The sequence below is a fragment of the Cucurbita maxima genome, unplaced genomic scaffold (assembly GCF_002738345.1).
Source record: "Cucurbita maxima cultivar Rimu unplaced genomic scaffold, Cmax_1.0 Cma_Scf00001, whole genome shotgun sequence".
Lineage (NCBI taxonomy): Eukaryota > Viridiplantae > Streptophyta > Magnoliopsida > Cucurbitales > Cucurbitaceae > Cucurbita > Cucurbita maxima.
Genome location: NW_019272017.1, coordinates 8,682,162 through 8,701,249, shown reverse-complemented (window position 1 = coordinate 8,701,249; position 19,088 = coordinate 8,682,162). Strand labels below are relative to the sequence as shown.

Genomic DNA, 19,088 nt, shown 5'->3' with positions numbered 1-19,088 from the left:
AAAAAAAAAAAAAAAAAAAAAAAAAAAAAAAAAAAAAAAAAAAAAAAAAAAGACTTCCAAATTAACCTAAAACTAAAATAGTTTCATTTTGAGAACGTTTTATTTAATAAGACTTGCCAAACTGGAAGAAGCTCATAATAATTTATGGATGAGAATTGTAAAATTTGAAGGCCTATTTTAAAATTCAAAATATTCTTACAATTCCTCTCTCATACATCTAAAAAGGACAACAAATCTATTAGTACAAAGATAAGTTTTCAAAAATTGTAACTAAGAGAATGATATAAACCATCTCGATTATGTTTTATGTTTTCGGATTCTCTGAGTTTAGCAAATGTGTTCTTAAAAATTGTTTTCGAATTAAAGATCTGCAAATAATAGTATCCATATTTAGAATTTTAGCTTTTACAATGCATGTTTATATTAAAAAGTATAGAAACTTCAACAAATATACTTCAGAATATTCACTCAATTAATTTTTTATTAAATTAAAATGTATAATATGATATATTATATTATATGAATTGAACAACAAATCCTTCGAAAAAAAAAAAAAATAACAACAGAGAAAGTTTATTGGCTTTTTTAAAAAATAATTTAACCTAAATTCTATTTCCCAAAGCCACTAGTAGTATCACCGGGAACTGGATGACAGTATTTTCGCAGCGAGCAGGCCGACAACAAAATGTATAAACAAAATCTTAAAGAGTCGGTGAAGAAGGTTACCGGAAGAGGAGAATCCGTGGCCTTGAACTTCCCCTGCCTCCTTTTAGCATCGACAGGGTTAAGCGCCGCCGCAACGACCTTAATCAGAACCTGATCCTCCTTCACTTCAGGCACCGATACACTGCTATCAAATTTCAACACATCGACGCCTCCATACTCACCGTACACCCACGCCTTCATTTCCAAAGGCACCGACGACACTTCCGACGTCACGGCAGAAGCAGGCGCCGATTGCGAATTGGCGAACACTCTGAGACGAATGCGAGAAGCCGGCAAACTCACCGTTGCCGGAGCGTACCTAATCGTCTTCCGTTTACTTTCCCGGGAAGTAAGGGAAACTGAAGGCCACAATTTGGAAGAGAGAGACTGGAAAGGAGATTTGAGTTGCGAAAGTGTGGATGCGAGAGTCGCTTCCATATTTTTCTTCAATTCACAATTTCTACAGAGACTCCCTCTACGGCTTATCTCGTTGGCGCTAAATTGCGCCTTTTCTAATTGCCACTGCCAGTGTCCGCACAAACTGGGTATCATACGTCCCTGTCCCAGCAGTAGAGTGTTCTAGATTCTGGAGCCAAACGGTAACACGTGGCAGCCTGCGTTTCAAGGCCCACATCAATATTGGGCCGTGGGCCTCCAAAACCATGTGGGCTTCTAAAGTCGAGGATAAATCCATAGACTTTGACCCTAATAATATATATAGAAAAAATTATTAATTTTTTTATTTTAAATTCATAATTTATGATAGTTTGATTTTAAGTTAGATAAGGGTTTAAAAAATACTTAATAGTTTAGAAAGGTCAAAATAATATATATTTATTAACGAGAATCTAACTTAAAGTAAATTTTTTAAAAATAATTTTTATAAAGGTAAATAGTGTTAATGCTACCTTAAGATTTTATCGAGTCGAAGGTATTTTTGAAATAAATAATTATTTTTTATCCAAAATTAATGATTTTTTTTTTAAAGACATTTGTGAAGATTTAATAGTATTTTCAAAGTTTGATGTGTAAGGAGAAAACTCAGGAGAGATTTCTTTGATTTTCTCTCGAATCGAATTTTGGCATATTGTTTGGGTTCATTTCGATCAGTTTGCCTTGATTTGATCTCATCTTGCAATGCTAAAACCCTAGAGCATGAGGTAAGTGAACATGATCGGGTGGAATCCTCATCTCTTCTTCTGATTCATCTTTTTATTAATCTATTTGTCGGCTAAGGTTCGACCTTTGAATCTCTTCCTTAGCTACAGAAGAAGGGGGAAAAGGTTTGCTTTGGTTTGGGAAGAATTGTGAAACTGAAATAGGGTTTAAAGAAATAGTACTCTTAGATTTTTGTTGGTTCAGTTCCAGGAAGATTCGGTCTGAGCTGTGGAACGGGAAATCAATTCGGTTTCGAGTCGTACAGAGTGTAAATCAGGTTTATGGATCTTCTCCAGTCGTACACAGATCAAAATAATGAAGACGGAAGCCCCGAGCAGGTTGCGTCTTCACCAGAAGCTTCTCCGCCTAGACTCCTCCCCGCCAAAACCTCGGCGCCCAAGGTTGATGATACAATGTTAGCCCTCACGGTGGCCAACGCCAACCAGACCCTCTCAAAGCCGATAGACCCAACTCAACATCTCGTTGCCTTCAACCCCACTTACGACCAACTCTGGGCGCCCATTTACGGCCCATCACATCCTTATGCCAAGGATGGCATTGCACAGGGCATGCGAAACCACAAGCTAGGCTTCGTGGAGGATGCGTCCATTGAGCCATTTGTCTTCGATGAGCAGTACAACACTTTCCATAAGTATGGATATGCTGCTGATCCATCAGCTTCTGCTGGAAACAATTACATTGGGGACATGGAAGCTTTGCAGAAGAATGATGCCATCTCTGTGTATAACATTCCACAGCATGAGCAAAAGAAGCGGAAGATTGAGAAAAAGAAAGAAATGAGTGAAAATGAGGATGTGGAAGAGGACTTGAATCTGGCTGAAGTAGATAATCCAGCTAGTGATGTGTGGTTGATGAAGAACAGGAAGAGTCCATGGTCTGGGAAGAAGGAAGGTCTGGAAACCGAGCTGACTGAGGAGCAGAAGAAATATGCAGAAGAGTACGCAAAGAAGAAAGGTGAAGAGAAAGGTTCTGAGAAGGGAGAAGTTACAGCGGACAAGAGTACTTTTCATGGTAAAGAGGAAAGGGACTATCAGGGTAGATCTTGGATTTCACCCCCGAAGGATGCCAAGGCCACAAATGATCATTGCTATATACCGAAAAGATTGGTGCATACATGGAGCGGGCACACAAAGGGTGTATCTGCTATTAGATTCTTCCCTAAACATGGCCATTTGATTCTTTCAGCTGGTATGGATACCAAGGTAAAAATATGGGATGTGTTCAATTCTGGTAAATGTATGAGAACCTACATGGGTCACTCTCAAGCAGTTCGAGATATTTCATTTTGTAATGATGGGTCTAAGTTTTTGACTGCTGGATATGATAAAAAGATTAAGTATTGGGATACAGAAACAGGGCAAGTGATATCAACCTTCTCCACCGGGAAAATTCCTTATGTAGTTAAGCTCAATCCTGATGATGATAAGCAGAATATTTTGCTGGCAGGGATGAGTGATAAGAAAATCGTTCAGTGGGATATGAACACAGGACAGATTACGCAAGAGTACGATCAACATTTAGGAGCAGTGAATACCATTACATTTGTAGACAATAATAGGAGGTTTGTCACGTCAAGCGATGACAAGTCGCTCCGTGTTTGGGAATTTGGAATTCCTGTTGTTATTAAGTATATTAGTGAGCCTCATATGCACTCCATGCCCTCCATTTCTGTACACCCCAATACGAATTGGCTCGCAGCACAGAGTTTAGACAATCAAATTCTTATTTATAGCACCAGGGAGAGATTCCAGCTGAACAAGAAAAAGAGGTTTGCTGGGCACATTGTGGCAGGATATGCTTGTCAGGTTAATTTTTCACCAGATGGGCGTTTTGTTATGTCGGGTGATGGTGAGGGAAAATGCTGGTTTTGGGACTGGAAATCCTGCAAGGTATTCAGAACTCTCAAGTGTCACGATGGTGTATGCATTGGGTGTGAGTGGCATCCATTGGAGCAAAGTAAAGTAGCAACGTGCGGCTGGGATGGACTGATAAAGTATTGGTTAGTAAATCTCTTTACCTTGGTGTTTTACTTTTTGGAGGTTCTCAACTTTTAATAGGCTATGCTAATTCATGTTTACCCTTCAGCATGATACATTTTTTTAGATAGTTCTGTAGTGAGGGTCGAATACTTGTTAAATTCGGGTTTCTGCTGACCTATGATGTTCTTTGTAACTCTTTGTATGAGATTTTTCGAGTCTCTTGACCTTTAGTATTTGAATGCAACTTTAGCTGTCATAGGACTTCATTTCTGGTAATTTCTGTTGTTTTTATGAGCTACCTTTAGCTGTCATAGGACTTCATTTGAATTAAGCTTTGGAAGGTTTCAATGGTAGCTTTTCTGTTCGTAAATCCATTGCTCCACATTTATTGATTTGATCTCGTAAATCCATTGCAAAGGTGGAAGCCTAATGATGATTCTTCCTTTTGTGGTAATGACCAAATCTCAGATATAATCAACCTTATGGTTTTGCCAATATCTTTTAGATGGTCATCACCATTGTGTTCTTGCCAATTTTAATGCTTTAGCCTATTTCTTTTCTTTCCGACACCTCCTGCCCTTTTGGACGATGTGTTTCTGGATTTTGTTCATTCTGATAAAATTCGATTCCATGGCGCTAAAATTTGTTCTATTATTTCACATTGGACACTAGCTGGAAGGTTTTCTTAGTCAATTTAAGTTGCCAGCCATTGCTATTCATAATCTATTTGTAATGTTTAAACCTGTGTGCACTGTTGTCATGCGGTATTGAGATTGAGATTGGTATTCGGTTCTCATTGTTATGACGGTGACGAACAATCCGACTCATGATTGAATGAGATTTTCATGTAAAAGTTCACCTTATGGGAATGGGAACAGTTGTGGAATCATTTTTCTTTTCTACTCTTGCTATTCTTTTATTATAGAAGATCAATATATATATTTTTGGAGTGCAGGGACTAGAGTCAAGCGTTCGGTGTATCAGCACTGGGATCGACTTTGGAAGCCTTGTACCTGGGAGGTTTGGTGGCCTTGACTTCGTGGGCGAAATCTCTGGGTGAAAATTTTCCTTTAAAAAATGAATGTATCTTAACTTATCTTTTGTTAGATCATCTTAGTTAGTTATCCCAATGTCATCATTGTACTGTTAGTTCTTACATTTTTGTATACTGAATCAATACAAAATTCCTTCTTTCTGCTTTGTTGTGTAGCTCATTTACATCGCCTGTTTTCGTTTAGATATTGAACAATTGTGCTAGCTTTAAAATACAGCATTCTCACAATTAGTTTGAATGTAGTGTTAAGGAGATACTGCCTAATTTAAATTGATGGATTCTAAATAAATATATCAAAAAGATATTTCACAAGAGAGGAGTTCCACCTTAGACAGAGAAATCTCACAAATTTAAAAGATATATAAAGAAATAGCCATGTTCAAGGTATATGAAATGTCAAAAAAAGTAGGCTGTTCTTGTACTCAAATTTAAAAACCTTACCTTAAACAAAGGGAAATAATTACCCATTCCACCCCTAAATCGTATGCAAAGTCTGCAGCAGATTCTCACAACTCTGCAGCCCATCTGTCTGAAGCCACTGGTATGGTTCAATCAGAAGCTACCATTTCCTTCTAAGACCATAATCTTGGCATTACACAAGTGTTTGGAAAATATTCGAATGCCATCGAAGAGTGGAACATGCAATCAAATGAGAACGGGATGAGAATGGAATAATTAAGAGTATGTTTGAGAGTGATTTTGAAATGATTCAAATTACTTCGAACCACATTTTTAATCCTTCAAAATTACTCTCAAATATACCTAAAAGCCACTAAGGCGTGTACCTACTCTTTTTACTCCATAAAAATATTCAATTGGCGTCATGCAAGGAGGGTAGGAGCAATCACTCACAGGACAAACCAACAGAGCTATCCTATGGACAGATTACCTCCAAGTCCCCACTGCATGCAATGGTCGAAAGCCTAAGCCTTGGGTATGTTCCTCATGTCCTAGGAAATCAAGCCAAGTGATAAGTTTTTCTAGCTAGTCTAATTTGATTTCTTGGTGTAGTGATGTGACCCTAACAACCCACCATTGAATTTCAACTTATTGCAGACACTTTTCTGAATTTGTTAAGGAATCATACCGAAGTGCGGTTGGATGCTAGGACGAGAGCAGTGAGATGCTTTAACTTCACTAGCCAGACACGATAGAGGATAGCACAGCCCGCCCGCCCGCCCGCCCGCCCGCCCGCCCACTTCCAAGTGAACTATTACTTGAAACATACAAAGATCTTCCAAGTCATTGTTTTGGAGCGTCATCTGAGGAAGAGCTCCCCACAGAACCTGACAGGCATCGCCTTTTCACATCTTGGAACTCTACTTCGAGCAGACATCTTATCCTCGTCCTCAAGCTGGAAGCTGCCTTGGATTTGAACCACCGCTTGCCAAACTGAGAATATATGAGCCCATCACATCAAGCCAGGAACATAGTTAATATATAAAATAAATTCACAATCACAAATACCATATCCAAGTCCTTCCTTTTTAGCCTATCAGGAGCCTCTTCAATGAAACGCTCTATGAAGTATAGAACAAAGAGACCGCAGTCATAGTCGTTCTTTTGCTGTGGAACCTGGTGATAGATAGTCATAAATACTATTTTCTGTTAGTTCTCTTTCAATTTTTGGTTCCCTTAGGTTTACATAATACACGTAGTGGTTAATAAATCTGAATAAATTACTACCATTTATAGGTTTGTAAAATACACAGAAAATGTAACTCAGAAGAGTAAGGAGACTACCTCGATTATTTTCTCTTCAATTCTTCGAGAGATATTTTTCCATATTCTATATGGCATTGGAGGATCTGAATCAGCAACTTCTTGATCCAAGTAGCACCATTCCTCTTTTATAAAACTACAGATAACATTTTATGCAATTAGATCTTAATTGTTCTCTCAAGAATGTCTGAACAGTATGTTAGGAACCACGACTCTCCACAATGGTATGATGCTTGTCCATTTTGAGCATAAGCTCTGATGACTTTGTTTTGGGCTTCACCAAAAGGCCTCATACTAATGGAGATGTGTTCTTTACTTATAAACTCATGATTAACTCCTTTAATTAGCCTGTGTGGGACTCCCCACCAACCATCCTCAAAAATCCTCCCCTTGAACAAATACACTATAGAGCCTCCCCTTAAGCCTATGGAGCCAAGTCTCCCCTAATTGAGCTCGACTCCTTTCTCAGGAGCCCTCGAACAAAGTACACTATTTGTTCAACACTTGAGTCACTTTTCACTACATTTTCAAGGGTACCATCTTCTTTGTTCGACATTTGAAGATTCAATTGACATGGTTAAGTTAAGGGCATGACTTTGATAACCTATTAGGAACCACGACTCTCCACAATTGTTTGATATTATCCACTTTGAGCATAAGCTCTCATGACTTTGCTTTGGGCTTCCCCAAAAGGCCTCATACTAATGGAGATATATTTCTTACTTATAAACCCATAATCAACCCCTTAATTAGTCGATGTAGCCCCACCAACAATTTTCAACAAAAGTTCCAGAAAACAATAGACAGTAAAATAGATTTCGCTGACTTAGTTGATAAAAAAGAACTTCCAGAAATGGATGAAAGAATTTTGATTGTTGTCATAAAGGGGCTGACATACATACCTCTTAATGTTATCGAAAATTGATCTGCTAGAGTGTAGTCCCAGTGAATCCAAATGAAGTATAATGGTTCCAGATTCATTTTCCTTCTGTGGAAAACATATAATCACCAAACTCCAGTGGAGACTGAACACATCAGAAACCAAAAGATAAAATAAAAAATCTGGGTGAGAGGATATTTTAGAGAAAAAAACGTTACCAGAATGACACAAAAATGCATAGAATATTTGATATCCTAGATAATCAAGGCATCTGAATTTAAACTTTCCTTTGGCCAAGGGGCCAGCCCAACGGGTTAGTAACAGGAGTAATTGAAAAGCCATAGACAATGTAAGAGCTACAGGAAATTAATAGCACAATCAATGATCAATATGATGAGATTCTTCAAAACACTCACAATGGAAACTGTTCGTGCTAAGAGAACTGCTAAATAAATAATAGCATAGCCTGATAGAGCCATTTAACTCAAAGAGATAAGTTATTGCACATCTAGATATAAAAGAGTTACCATAGGAACTTACTGCTCATGAATTGGAATCAGTACATATGCTTTCTGAAACATATTAACGCCCTTCCACCATCTTCTGAACTTGACAAAAAACTTATCTCTATCCTTCCCCTTACATGTCACAATATTCAAAGTCAAAAATAGCTTGCAGGAGGAAATACTTTAGTACAGCAAGACTATACAAATTATATGAAACTATACACATGCAGAAATGGAAATACATGTTGAAAGAGAGCAACCATCGTGGCTCTGATATCATCTAATGATATCCAGAAGAAGGAAACAAGAGAATGATCATACAAATTATGAATTGTTATCGATGATCAAAACAACAGTGGTTATATATAGCCAACTGTGAATAGAAAAGTATGCATAACAGCCGATTAACAACTTAATAAAAGTATTGAAACACCCTCGAAAACAGTTCATAGGCTACCTTGTTTGAAACAGCCTCCTTCAGCTTTTCATAAAAATATGTATTGAAAAAGTGATAATTGCATATCACCTTATTTGTTGAAAATGCATGCTGTTGTAAATACCTGCATAAGATGGAAAGTTGCACATGGAGCACAAAAATGCATCAATACCTAAAATTTAAACTAAAAAATATTTTCAAAAATTAAGGGGAAAACAGAAGATAGCAATGAAATCCTGCGTAAATAACAGGCAAATAAAACTTCAAATCCTTTTTTACAAGAAACATAAACTTTTCATCAAGATTGAGAAGTTACACACGGTCAACTTTCTACGATTATTATTATTATTAGTCCGCCCTCCCAGGTACAATCAAACATTGAAACAGCCATGAAACTACAAATAAGGCTCTTTAGTCTTTACGTGATAAAAGCATAAAATATAGACCCTTCAACACTACAACAATATAAACTTACACAAAAGCTTCCAATCAGAGTTAATCTTGGTGATTGAATATTTTGAATAGAACTGGATTATTCTTATATCAGCATAATTAAATAATCATACAGTTCAAGTTCCAGCCAAAACAACAAAAACTTTTTTCAAGAAGAAAAGGGAACTACCCCATGAGTCTTTGTAATAACAATGTATAAAAGTTCATGGAGGACAAGAAAACAATTTGGAGTACAATGAGTCATACATCAAGTACATCTAATTACTTCCATAAGTCCAAATAGGGAAACACTAACCGAATATAAAAGTTCATGATCGTTGATGTCAAATAACTCTCTGGATCAAGACACTTTATGTCCTCAAAACAAATTTCAACGGATTCTGGATCATCCCTGCCAACAGTTAGCAGAATATATAATAAAAAACCACTTCCATAGAGAATCGCAAATTCAAAACGAAGATACTTTAGCATTAATAATATGGAGAAGTGTTGTTTTATACCTCGATGGGTAGTAGATCTTGGCCTCTTTCATGCTGAAAAGTTCCACAAAAATGTAAATCAAAGCTTGAATTCAAAAGCTGTCCAAGCGAATCTGTATGTCAATGGACTCATGAAACAAGCACATCAAATTTACCATTTATCATCATGTTCTGGTATTTTCGTTGCTAAAGCTTCCTCCTCGTCTACAACTACAATGGTCTGTCCCTGTTGGATGAAGAAAGTATCATAAAGAACAGAACATACATAACTAACCAACGCAAGGGCAGTACAAACGCCATGAAACAAATGCTGCCATAAAAGAGAGAGAGATAAAACCAACCACCAAGCTCTATACCAAACTTTTATGTTGAGATGTGATAAGATTACTATAACAAACGGTTACATCTTGCCTTATGCATCAAAGCCGCAAGGATGAAAAATAGAAACCTAACAAAAGGAAACATTCAAAACATACCTTTTGAGGCATCGGAGTATCTGAATGCTGAACTTCAGAAGCATCCTTCCTGCAAAGAAGAGGCCAAAATAATGTAAGCACATAAATGTGGAAAGGCTAATGCAATCCAAAAAAAAAAAAAGAAAAACTGAGAATTTATAATAGGTTATTTGATTATTTAGGTCAAATTTGAGATGAGACATTTTTAAGAACGTCAGTTGGATAAGTTAATATTTTATATTTTTTTTAGCTCAACTGGATGCTTGTTTAATTTTATTCATTTTCTATTTTGGCCTTCAAGAGGAAGATCAAAATGTTGTGCCTTCGCTCAATGCTATAAGGGCAGTTTTGTTGGAAATTGGGTTGGAGAGACGAAACAAAATCAGGGTGCGAAAAGACCTATTAATGGGATTTTTTATAGGAAACAATTTCATTGATGATATGAAATATACAAAATACGAAGAAAACCCCATCCAAAGAAATTACAAAGAGCTTCTCCAGTTGGTTGCAAGATAAGTAAAGCTATAGTTACTAAAAGGGAGAAATGTTTTTCCACCAGGAAACGGTAAAAAAAGATAAGAAATCGGCGAGGGCTTCTGTTGTTTTCTCCTTGTTCTTAAAATTCTTCGATTTCTCTTTCTAAAGGCACCAGATAAGGGCACGACAGAAATGCAGCCAAAGGATCTTCTTGGCCATTTTGAATGACTGCTGCATCAGAATCAGAATCAACCATGACGAAACATCATTGGGGGAACCATTGATCATCCAAAAGCTGTGAGGAGACAGCTCCAGAGTTTGCTTGTATAAGAGCAAGAGAATAGAACATAAGCTCAAGTTTTATTGTGTGATACATGGAACCAACTTGGAGTAATGGTCAGCCATGGGCATCTTCAGTGATGGCGGCCTGAGGTGTTGAGGCATGTGTCACTAAGCTCCCATAGGAGGAGCTTTAACAATTCAGGGTAAATATATTTCCAGAATGCCAAGTAAATCTCCCTGTCAATACCTCTCCCAGCAAAAGAAAGGGTGTTAACCCAGTGAAAGATTCTCCCTTATTTGTGGAATTCCACATGGATATGAACCAAGACATCTTAATCATGCAATATGAATTTCAAGGAAGATGAGCTTCATTTGTTTTTAGATGGTTAAAAATTTTAGGTGGATGATAATTTAGAGTTACGGTGTTTTTCGTTAATATATTTTAGACTTTTTATTTACTTTATGTTTATATTTACATAGTGGCTAATTATGGTCATAAAGAATGAAAGTTACCAGAAATGTCTCATGAAAGGTCAATGATTTTTTTCATTTTGAGGCTGTATAAAACCATGTATGTTGCCTTTGTAAAGTAGACTAGGAAAATATAGTAAAAAAAAAACATTTGTGCTTTCTTTTAACCAAGGGCTAAGTTTCTTTGCAATTTTATGTAGTTTAGACTGCATGCTTAGAATCATTCCAGTTTGACTTAATCAATCTTACTTGTAGAGTGATTCGAATCTCAAAGAAATTATCTTGCTTTGAGATATTTATCAACATGGTGATCCTGATCTTACTTTCCCTTGGAGTTATTCCTTATCGTTTTGAGGTTCTTTGATATTTAGATCTAAAGGTCTTATTCTTCAATAAGGTTGTTAGATCAAATTCTCAAGAGTTGCAATCATTTAAAATGAAATAAAATTGGTTTGAGGGTTTTAGCTTTGTGAACTAGGGGTTTGCATATCCAAAACGTTTACGAGGGTTCTTAGATTGGCTAGGATTACCACATCACACATCCATGGATCATAAACGGTAGAGGGCTGAAGAGGACTTAGTAATGGGATTTAGAAACTACAGATCTCGTAGCTCTTTCTTGGAGTTTTTGCTCAAAAGCTTTTGGTAGTTGCTCTCCTCCTTCCATTACCTCCAATTCGGAGTCTTTCTGTGACTCCTTTGCGATAGGGAGACTTTTATTTTAGATTGCATCTTTTATTCTATCAATGAAATACTGTTTCTTTTAAAAAGATAGTAACAATAACAAAAGGAAGCAATGAGAGATTCCTAAAACTAAAACTAAAACTAAAAATAAAAAATACATCTAATACACGAGAACATAACATATATCCCAAACATACTGAGGAAACAGATGGAATCCTGAAGAAATGTCTACAGTGCTGTATAGGAGGGATGGAGGCATTGTTGCAAGATAAAAGGACCATGGGTTTAAAGAAACACATGTAACAGCCTCTGATTTAATCTAGCCATTAGATAGAAAATGTTTTTCTGTCCCCAATTCTAAGCATCGGACAGCTAACCAGTAATACACACACACCAAATGGACTATAGTCTAAAATCATGTAAAGAACAAAGAGGAAGAAAGAGATAAAAAGCTGCATTGGGCATAGCTTGTGATACAATCCACATAATGTCAATCATCATCATGATTGTCCTAGTGATCATTAAAGAGCATGGAAACAATGAAGGGCTTAGAAGGATAAGGTTCAAGTCATAGTGGCACTTACTTAGTATGAAATAGTCTACAAATTTTCTTGGCAACCAAATGTAGTAGGTTCAAGTAGTTGTCTTGTGATAATAGTCATTGTGCACATAAGCTAGCTTGGACATTCACAGATAAGAAAGAAAAATTCACATATTGTCATATAGATATACTAGCAATCATCCACTTCCACAAAATCTCTTCTTCTTGTGTGAATTTCCTTGGCCACTAATAGAATAGTGTCGTTACTTTGTTCAAAAGAGCCTATCTCCAACCCCTTCCAGAAAATGCAAAGAGGCCAATCCCATTTCGCCAAATGACTGCTTGGGTGATAGCTACTACCATTCCAAAGGAAGATTCTAACTAAACACTCCATTTTATTTAATAGTTTTAATATTTTCTTCAATTCTTTGGCGAAATTTCTTTTTATGATTTGAATAACTTTAAATCACTACAAGTGGATATATGGATTTTTTTCCAGTAAGAAACAAAACATTCATTGAGAAGTCCTGGATTCAAGTTAATTGCATGCTAGAGATAAGATACCATTTAAGCTAATCTATATGCAAGGATAAAGTGCTCAAACAATCAAAGAATGTAAATAACCTACACGTCCAACCATCTCTAACGCTGTAGTAATTCTTGTCTAGCATAAACTGGTATAGTTTACAAGGAAATAAATGAAAAACTGCTCTCTCAAGACAGCTTCCTGTATCTACATCACAACTGCATTGAGATAACGGTGGGGAAAACTTGAAAAGTAATCAAAGAAGGGTGGTTAAATTAGAACTTACTTCCCAAAACAGTCAGGCTGCCTTTCACTGACATGAAAATCAAACTGATCGAGACTTTTACTATTGGCGGCAACTGGAAAAACTTCTTTATCTACATCAGTAAAAAGATTGTTGACAGATTTGAATGGCGTCTGTCTGGATGATGTTTGACCCTTCTGTTTTACTTTTGGTGATAACCTATTATTACATCTTGGTCTCTGATTACCACAGTCTGCCAAAATTGATAGCTCTTGACCAAAGGCATTATTGTTGCAATCTGTCTGTTCAGATAATTTAAGATATATACAAGAATTATGTCGTGGACTGAAAGTATATAAAAGAGTTACAAATATTTGTTTTGTGTAGAGCACTGAAGTAAATTGAAAAGTTACAGAAATTTATATGGCAAACACACTTACATGTATCCTCTTTAAATATTTTTGGTCTTGAACATCTTTTTCTACCTCTCCCTAATACTTGTTTCCTCATAATGTATCATGTGACCATACCTAAATTCAATACCAGATTTCAAAGTTGAAATTGATAATGAAGATGCAAGGCTTGTGGGTCTACGGTCTACAAAAGAACTCGAATGATTTGGAATTTGAGGAGTGGTTCAATTAAACTTTAACGTGGAGATGCCCACTACCAATGTTTTTAGACATGAGGTTATGATTGGTTCTTGTAGCCAAAAGTGGGACTTCTAAACAAATGCCCTCGTTGGATCATTTGGATTTCTAACCCCTCCTAGCAGAAGTAGGAAATGTCATTTGGAAGCACAAATTTACGAAGTGATGGTTGTGCCATAGGTATAGAATTGAGGAACTAATTGTGACACAACATGCCAAGAATTTAGATCAGAATTTGGAATCTAGATTTGATACCGGGTAGTCCCGACTTTCTCCTACATTTTCTGCGATATGACCACATTACCAATTTGTCTTGAAGTGCTTCAACTTGAGTCCAACTTGAGTTATGAAAATTATCTCCACATGAAAATTATCTCCACATACCAACTTGAGTTATGAAAATTATCTCCACAGACCAACTTGAGTCCTTTCAGCATGGTTTGTCCTCACTCACATGCTTCCAATCAGGAGGTCAATCAATGTAGAATTACTTCAAGCAAATCACGTTTAACAATTTTTATGAATGAGCCACAAAAAAAAAAAAAAGTTGCACCTTTAGAAACTTCAATTCTTGTAAGTTTTTCTCAACCATCCTATCCTCATGATCAATCTTATTTGTAAGTAGTCTTGGTTCATTCGTGTACCCTCCTTTCATCACATGAATATAGAGTGATCTCACTGAATGTTGTTAGCATGGGTAGAAGAGATTTGGGAGGTAGCCCACCTTCTCATGAACGATCCTTTCCAGCCACGTACATGGTGGACAATTTTATCTTCCCCAGCAGGAATATGAGCTTCCAGATATTTGTCTTTATGGGTTCTCTTAAGGTAAAGGTCGCAAAGTGGTGACTCGGTATTGGTGATGCCATCTCGCAGAAGAACAAGACTCGTAAATCTTTTAGAACGTGAATGGGCAAAAAGTTGGATGTTATCTGCAGCATCTTTTGTCGAGTTTTTGCTCAAAAGAGATTTGTCAGCACTTTCACTCTTCTGCCTCTTCCGTCTGGAGAATTTTTCTTAACTCGTCTGTAGTCGTCGCAACATAGCCCTCTATTACGAACGACTAAAGTACTGACCAGTCACAACAATAAGCATGAGTCCCAAACGAGGGAGTTTAACTGATATGCAACAGCACAGTACGTTCCGTGAAAATCTTGATGATCAGACGCGAAACTGAGACCGAACATACAAAATTCTCCCAAATTATGCAGAAAACAGCAAAATCTAACATAAACAATCGCCCATTGTCCAGTTTTCACAAGAAACAGAAATTAATCTAGTAATTAACACTTGCTAATGAGTCGAAGAGAGGGAATCAAAACGTAACAGGAATACCTTTTCAACTCGACGGAGCTTTCTGGATTCCTTCTCTTTCTCAGACAGCTCCAGCATGCGAAGATACTTTTCCCCCTTGTCTGGCAACTTGCAAGCCCAACTATCATAGAATTGCTTCATTCTGCGAATCTTATCTTCCAGTTCGACATCGCTAAGCTTTTGGTATTCTTCCCTTACAACATGCTGCCGATCGGAGTCCATTTGAAGGTAATTCGTGGTCGTGATGGTGGGCTGAGAATGACTAAATCAGGTGTCGGCTCGTCGTCTTTACAGCCCAGAAGATTGTCCCAGACGATATTAAGAGGTCTCTTCGACGTCTTCTCTTGCTTCAACACCATGTGTATGCATCTGGAGCAGCAGAAATTTAAGCAATTACTTCGTCTCTCTTTCTTTCGGTCTCGGTTTACCCTCTCTGTTCTTGACAACACACCTTTGACACTAGTCGCAGACGGCAGAACACATGAAAATTTCCTGCCTTTTTCTTCGATAATTTCATTGATTCAGCTAAAAATTAAGGTTTTGTAACTCTTTTACATGTTTTTATTTAGCTAAATAAATAAATTCTCACCGCTTTAACCAATTTTAATAATTTCAATGTTATATTAGTTTTCGATATTTTGTATCAAAACAAAAATATTAATTTTTTTGATAAGTTAAAAATCCATATAAAATTTTTAAAATAGCATTTACATCCTAAACCCTTCAATTATCTCTAAAAAATTTATTTATTTGTTTTTATTAAATTCTAGGATATTAGTGTTATTTTTTTAAAATTTATAAGTATTTTTTAAACGCACCTAAATGTTTCGTTCCTAAATTAATGGTAAGAGTATTTTTTTTTCTAATTTTTTAAAGAAATTTGTGTTTTTAACACAATATAAAAGTATTAATGAAGCGTTTATAAGTTGTTTTTAAAACAAATTATTAATATATAATTTTATTATGGAATATTTTATAATAAGTTATTGAATTTTTTAAAATGATGAAACTATTAAAATTTTATTTGTTTATAATTTTTTTTTTTAGTTTAAGAATATTAGTTAAATGGAAGTTTAGAGATTTTTTTTTTTTAAGTATTTTTATTAATTTAATGATGGGATAAAAATTATTACTATTCTTTTTAACTAATTCCTAAAAACTAAAATAAAAGAAAATAGTACCTAGTGGGCCGTGAGGCCCAAAATCTTCGGAGCACAAACGGACTCCCCCACTATAAAGCCCATGTAGGTTATGAAAGACGCCACGTGGACCAATGATGCGTCACCTGCTGGACTCGCAGCTGAAAGAGAAACAGGCAATTTCTTGTTCTTGATGTTTTTATGTAGCGGTTCTGAAATCGTCTCTGGTTCTTTTCTTCCCTCCCTTTGTAGTCTTCTAGGGCAAAGCATACTCCAATTATCTGTTCGTCGGAAAATCTGGAAGATAAGCCTGGAAGCTTTCAACTTCCTCGCGATCTTTTTTCTACTTCAATGGCGGACTCCTCCTCCTCATCCCCTGCGACCCTCGATTCAAATCCTCAAGCTGCCGAGCCTGAAAACCCAAATTCCCAGGCCAACAAAGCCGAATCTGCCGCTTCTTCTTTTCCTCCACCGCAATCACTACCACCAACATCGCTTTCGGTCGGAATGAACCCTACCATGCATTCACCCTTGGTGTCAACGCCGCAACCACCTCCTTCTTTATCTTATGTCCCGGCGGGCGTTCCTCCGACAGCTCCGTCTTTTCGGCCGGTTCCTTTCTCAGCTCATCAGTTCTCGCCCATGCCCGGCGCTGGCATGCTGAATCCAAACTATTCTAATATTGGGGTTCAGCCTCCGGGTGTTGGCTCGGTTACGGCGCCTGCTCCTGGTATGGCAAGTGGTGGTACGGGAGCTGTTCCAGTTCCAGTACCACAACCGATGATGGCTTATCAAGTTCCACCAGGTCAGATTCCGAATCCGGTGATGAGGCCGTACGCTACTATGCCAAATGGTTTCGCAGCTGTGCCAACTGCTACTCCTCAAGGGGCCTTTCCTATTCCTGGTGGGTTTTCTTTATCCCTATTGTTTCTAACATCTCAATTGCCAATGTGATTGTGTAATAATTTTAAGCCGTTTCTCTTATTTAGTATATGTCACTGTGTTGCTTGCAATTGTTAAGCACTCTGTTTGTTGACGTTGTCAATTACACCAGCTGCATTCGTTTCGAGTTTGTTAACAACTGTAATTATTCGAACTTCGAGTGAAAATTTACTTTGGTTTTCGTATGATTTGGACTTGAAAGTGTACAATTTTCTACGTGTTGGCGCAAAGTGTAAGTTCCGGCATGTTATGATGCCTGGGAAAGAGTTTGCAAAATTAAGTCGGAGTCTATTAAAAATTATCGTGTTGGTTAGATAAAGGGTATCGATGACAGGATGTTTTCTCCTACAGCGTCTTGTCTCTTGATTGAATACGGTGAGAAAGGTTGGAAGGCTTCATATTGCTTAGAGAACTCCCAACTACAACTCCTTTTTTGGTATGGTCATTCATATTTGCCTGTTATTCTTGTTTGCTTTCAGCAGTTTTCTTTTGAAAATGACTTTCTATTACCAAGCCCAGAGAGAACTTGGTATTTATAATATAATACTAGTTTAGCATTAAAGAGCCCTTCCTTTTGCCCTGCTACATAATATACGGCTGTGTCATGTTTATTTACTAGGATTTTACTGGTAGTTATATTGGATACTGCCCCTGGATATTTGAATTGCCAGAAGCAGACCATGTTAGCACCTGAGTGTTCGTTCGCCTTGTTTCTAAGGTATCAAATTCTCTTAATTAAATTATTTTTGACATTTTCTTTGATTCCTTACTTTACACCATCGAAATCTAACAACTGGAAATTTGAGTGTGAATTTTGAAAACATGTAAATTTATTCTTTTTCAATCAATTATTGTGTGTATGAGTTGCTCAAAGTGTTGTGCTTAATCATAAAATTCTGCTTTTGATGGACGGGATTTTGAGAAGGCTGCAGTTCAAGAGCAAGGTAAGACAAAATTTACGTAACAGTTTCAAGGAATTTGGTGCTATCATTTGAATGTTTTATCAGGTTATCTATGCATTCAGCTGGTGATAGTTTCCATTGCTATGCTGCCATCATTTATATGCTTTGGATTGTGGTAATGGCATCCATGAATCCTCATCAATTATTCTTCTATATATTTTTAACAGCATTAGATGGTTAGATGTGAGTAGTCTGCCAATACTTTCTGATGCATTGGCTAGATATTTTTCTTCACTTGTGCAGGTGTTCCTCGATTTCCTTCCCCATATCATGCTATGATTAGGACACCCTTTCCTCCACGGCCACCTGGTGCTATGGGCATGGTTCCAGCTATGCCACGACCTCCTGTTCCTGGGGTTCCTGGTGTTCGTCCAATTATCCCTCCTGTGGTTAGGCCTGCTGTTCTCCCAAGTGTTACACCAGCCGAAAAACCACAAACTACGATTTACATTGGCCGAATTGCACAATCAGTGGGAAATGATTTCATGCTGTCCCTTCTTCAGGTAGATTAATCATTCTCCATGCATTCTTATTCTTTTTTCCCTTCGATTTAGTGGTCCATAATTATTATCCATCTGTTTCTTTTAGCTATGTGGACCAGTGAAGAGCTGGAAACGAGCCCAAGATCCTACGGATGGAACTCCTAGAACCTTTGGATTCTGCGAGTTTGAGTCTGCTGAAGGCGTTCTTCGTGCTCTACGATTACTGACAAAGTTAAACATTGATGGACAAGAACTCGTGGTATGATGGGATAGGTTAGAATCAAATTGTTTATTTTATTTTTAGATGGATATATCTTGTTGTAGTCTCATTTTAAGAGCAGAAAATCCAGTCATAATTAAGGTTGACCTCTGTGTTGCTTCCCCCCCCCCCCCCCCCCCCCCCCCCCCCCCCCCCCCCCCCCCCCCCCCCCCCCCCCCCCCCCCCCCCCCCCCCCCCCCCCCCCCCCCCCCCCCCCCCCCCCCCCCCCCCCCCCCCCCCCCCCCCCCCCCCCCCCCCCCCCCCCCC

The 19,088-nt window shown here is 37.5% G+C and overlaps 4 protein-coding genes across 8 annotated transcripts in view; 2 read left to right on the top strand and 2 right to left on the bottom strand.

The window, feature by feature from the left end:
- Positions 1-1,221, bottom strand: part of LOC111470369 (NADPH-dependent alkenal/one oxidoreductase, chloroplastic) — a 2,886-nt gene extending 1,665 nt beyond the window's left edge. Inside the window, exon 1 of the mRNA XM_023115968.1 lies at positions 727-1,221. Within this exon, the coding sequence (XP_022971736.1) occupies positions 727-1,143 (417 nt within the window). The 5' untranslated portion in view covers positions 1,144-1,221. The remainder of the gene's footprint in view (positions 1-726) is intronic.
- A 517-nt stretch (positions 1,222-1,738) lies between these two features.
- On the top strand, positions 1,739-5,059 carry LOC111469774 (pre-mRNA-processing factor 17-like). The gene is made up of 2 exons (XM_023115235.1): positions 1,739-3,883; positions 4,819-5,059. Exons 1-2 carry the CDS (start codon positions 2,145-2,147, stop codon positions 4,823-4,825), a joined length of 1,746 nt encoding a protein of 581 aa, XP_022971003.1. The 5' UTR covers positions 1,739-2,144; the 3' UTR covers positions 4,826-5,059.
- A 508-nt stretch (positions 5,060-5,567) lies between these two features.
- On the bottom strand, positions 5,568-15,563 carry LOC111470064 (ubiquitin-like-specific protease 1D). Its single transcript, XM_023115575.1, is given in 13 exon segments — positions 5,568-6,309; positions 6,385-6,492; positions 6,661-6,775; positions 7,542-7,664; positions 8,060-8,157; positions 8,483-8,585; positions 9,210-9,305; positions 9,415-9,447; positions 9,549-9,619; positions 9,870-9,918; positions 13,116-13,375; positions 15,059-15,273; positions 15,276-15,563. Coding segments are annotated over 13 exon segments (1,542 nt in total). The 5' UTR covers positions 15,397-15,563; the 3' UTR covers positions 5,568-6,159.
- An 806-nt stretch (positions 15,564-16,369) lies between these two features.
- Positions 16,370-19,088, top strand: part of LOC111469318 (RNA-binding protein 25-like) — a 6,046-nt gene continuing 3,327 nt past the window's right edge. Inside the window, exons 1-5 of one of the 5 annotated variants that reach the window (XM_023114731.1) lie at positions 17,066-17,080; positions 17,470-18,062; positions 18,126-18,195; positions 18,324-18,583; positions 18,669-18,821. In XM_023114731.1, coding sequence (XP_022970499.1) covers positions 18,356-18,583; positions 18,669-18,821 — 381 coding nt within the window. In that variant the 5' untranslated portion in view covers positions 17,066-17,080; positions 17,470-18,062; positions 18,126-18,195; positions 18,324-18,355. Of the gene's footprint in view, positions 17,081-17,469; positions 18,196-18,323; positions 18,584-18,668; positions 18,822-19,088 lie in introns of all 5 variants that reach the window. The other 4 variants (XM_023114879.1, XM_023114809.1, XM_023114654.1 and 1 more) reach the window with 4 other exon arrangements.

What these genes read in the sequence shown, in the direction of transcription:
- LOC111469774 (XM_023115235.1), top strand. Translation starts at nt 2,145, where the DNA reads ATGGATCTTCTCCAGTCGTACACAGATCAAAATAATGAAGACGGAAGC.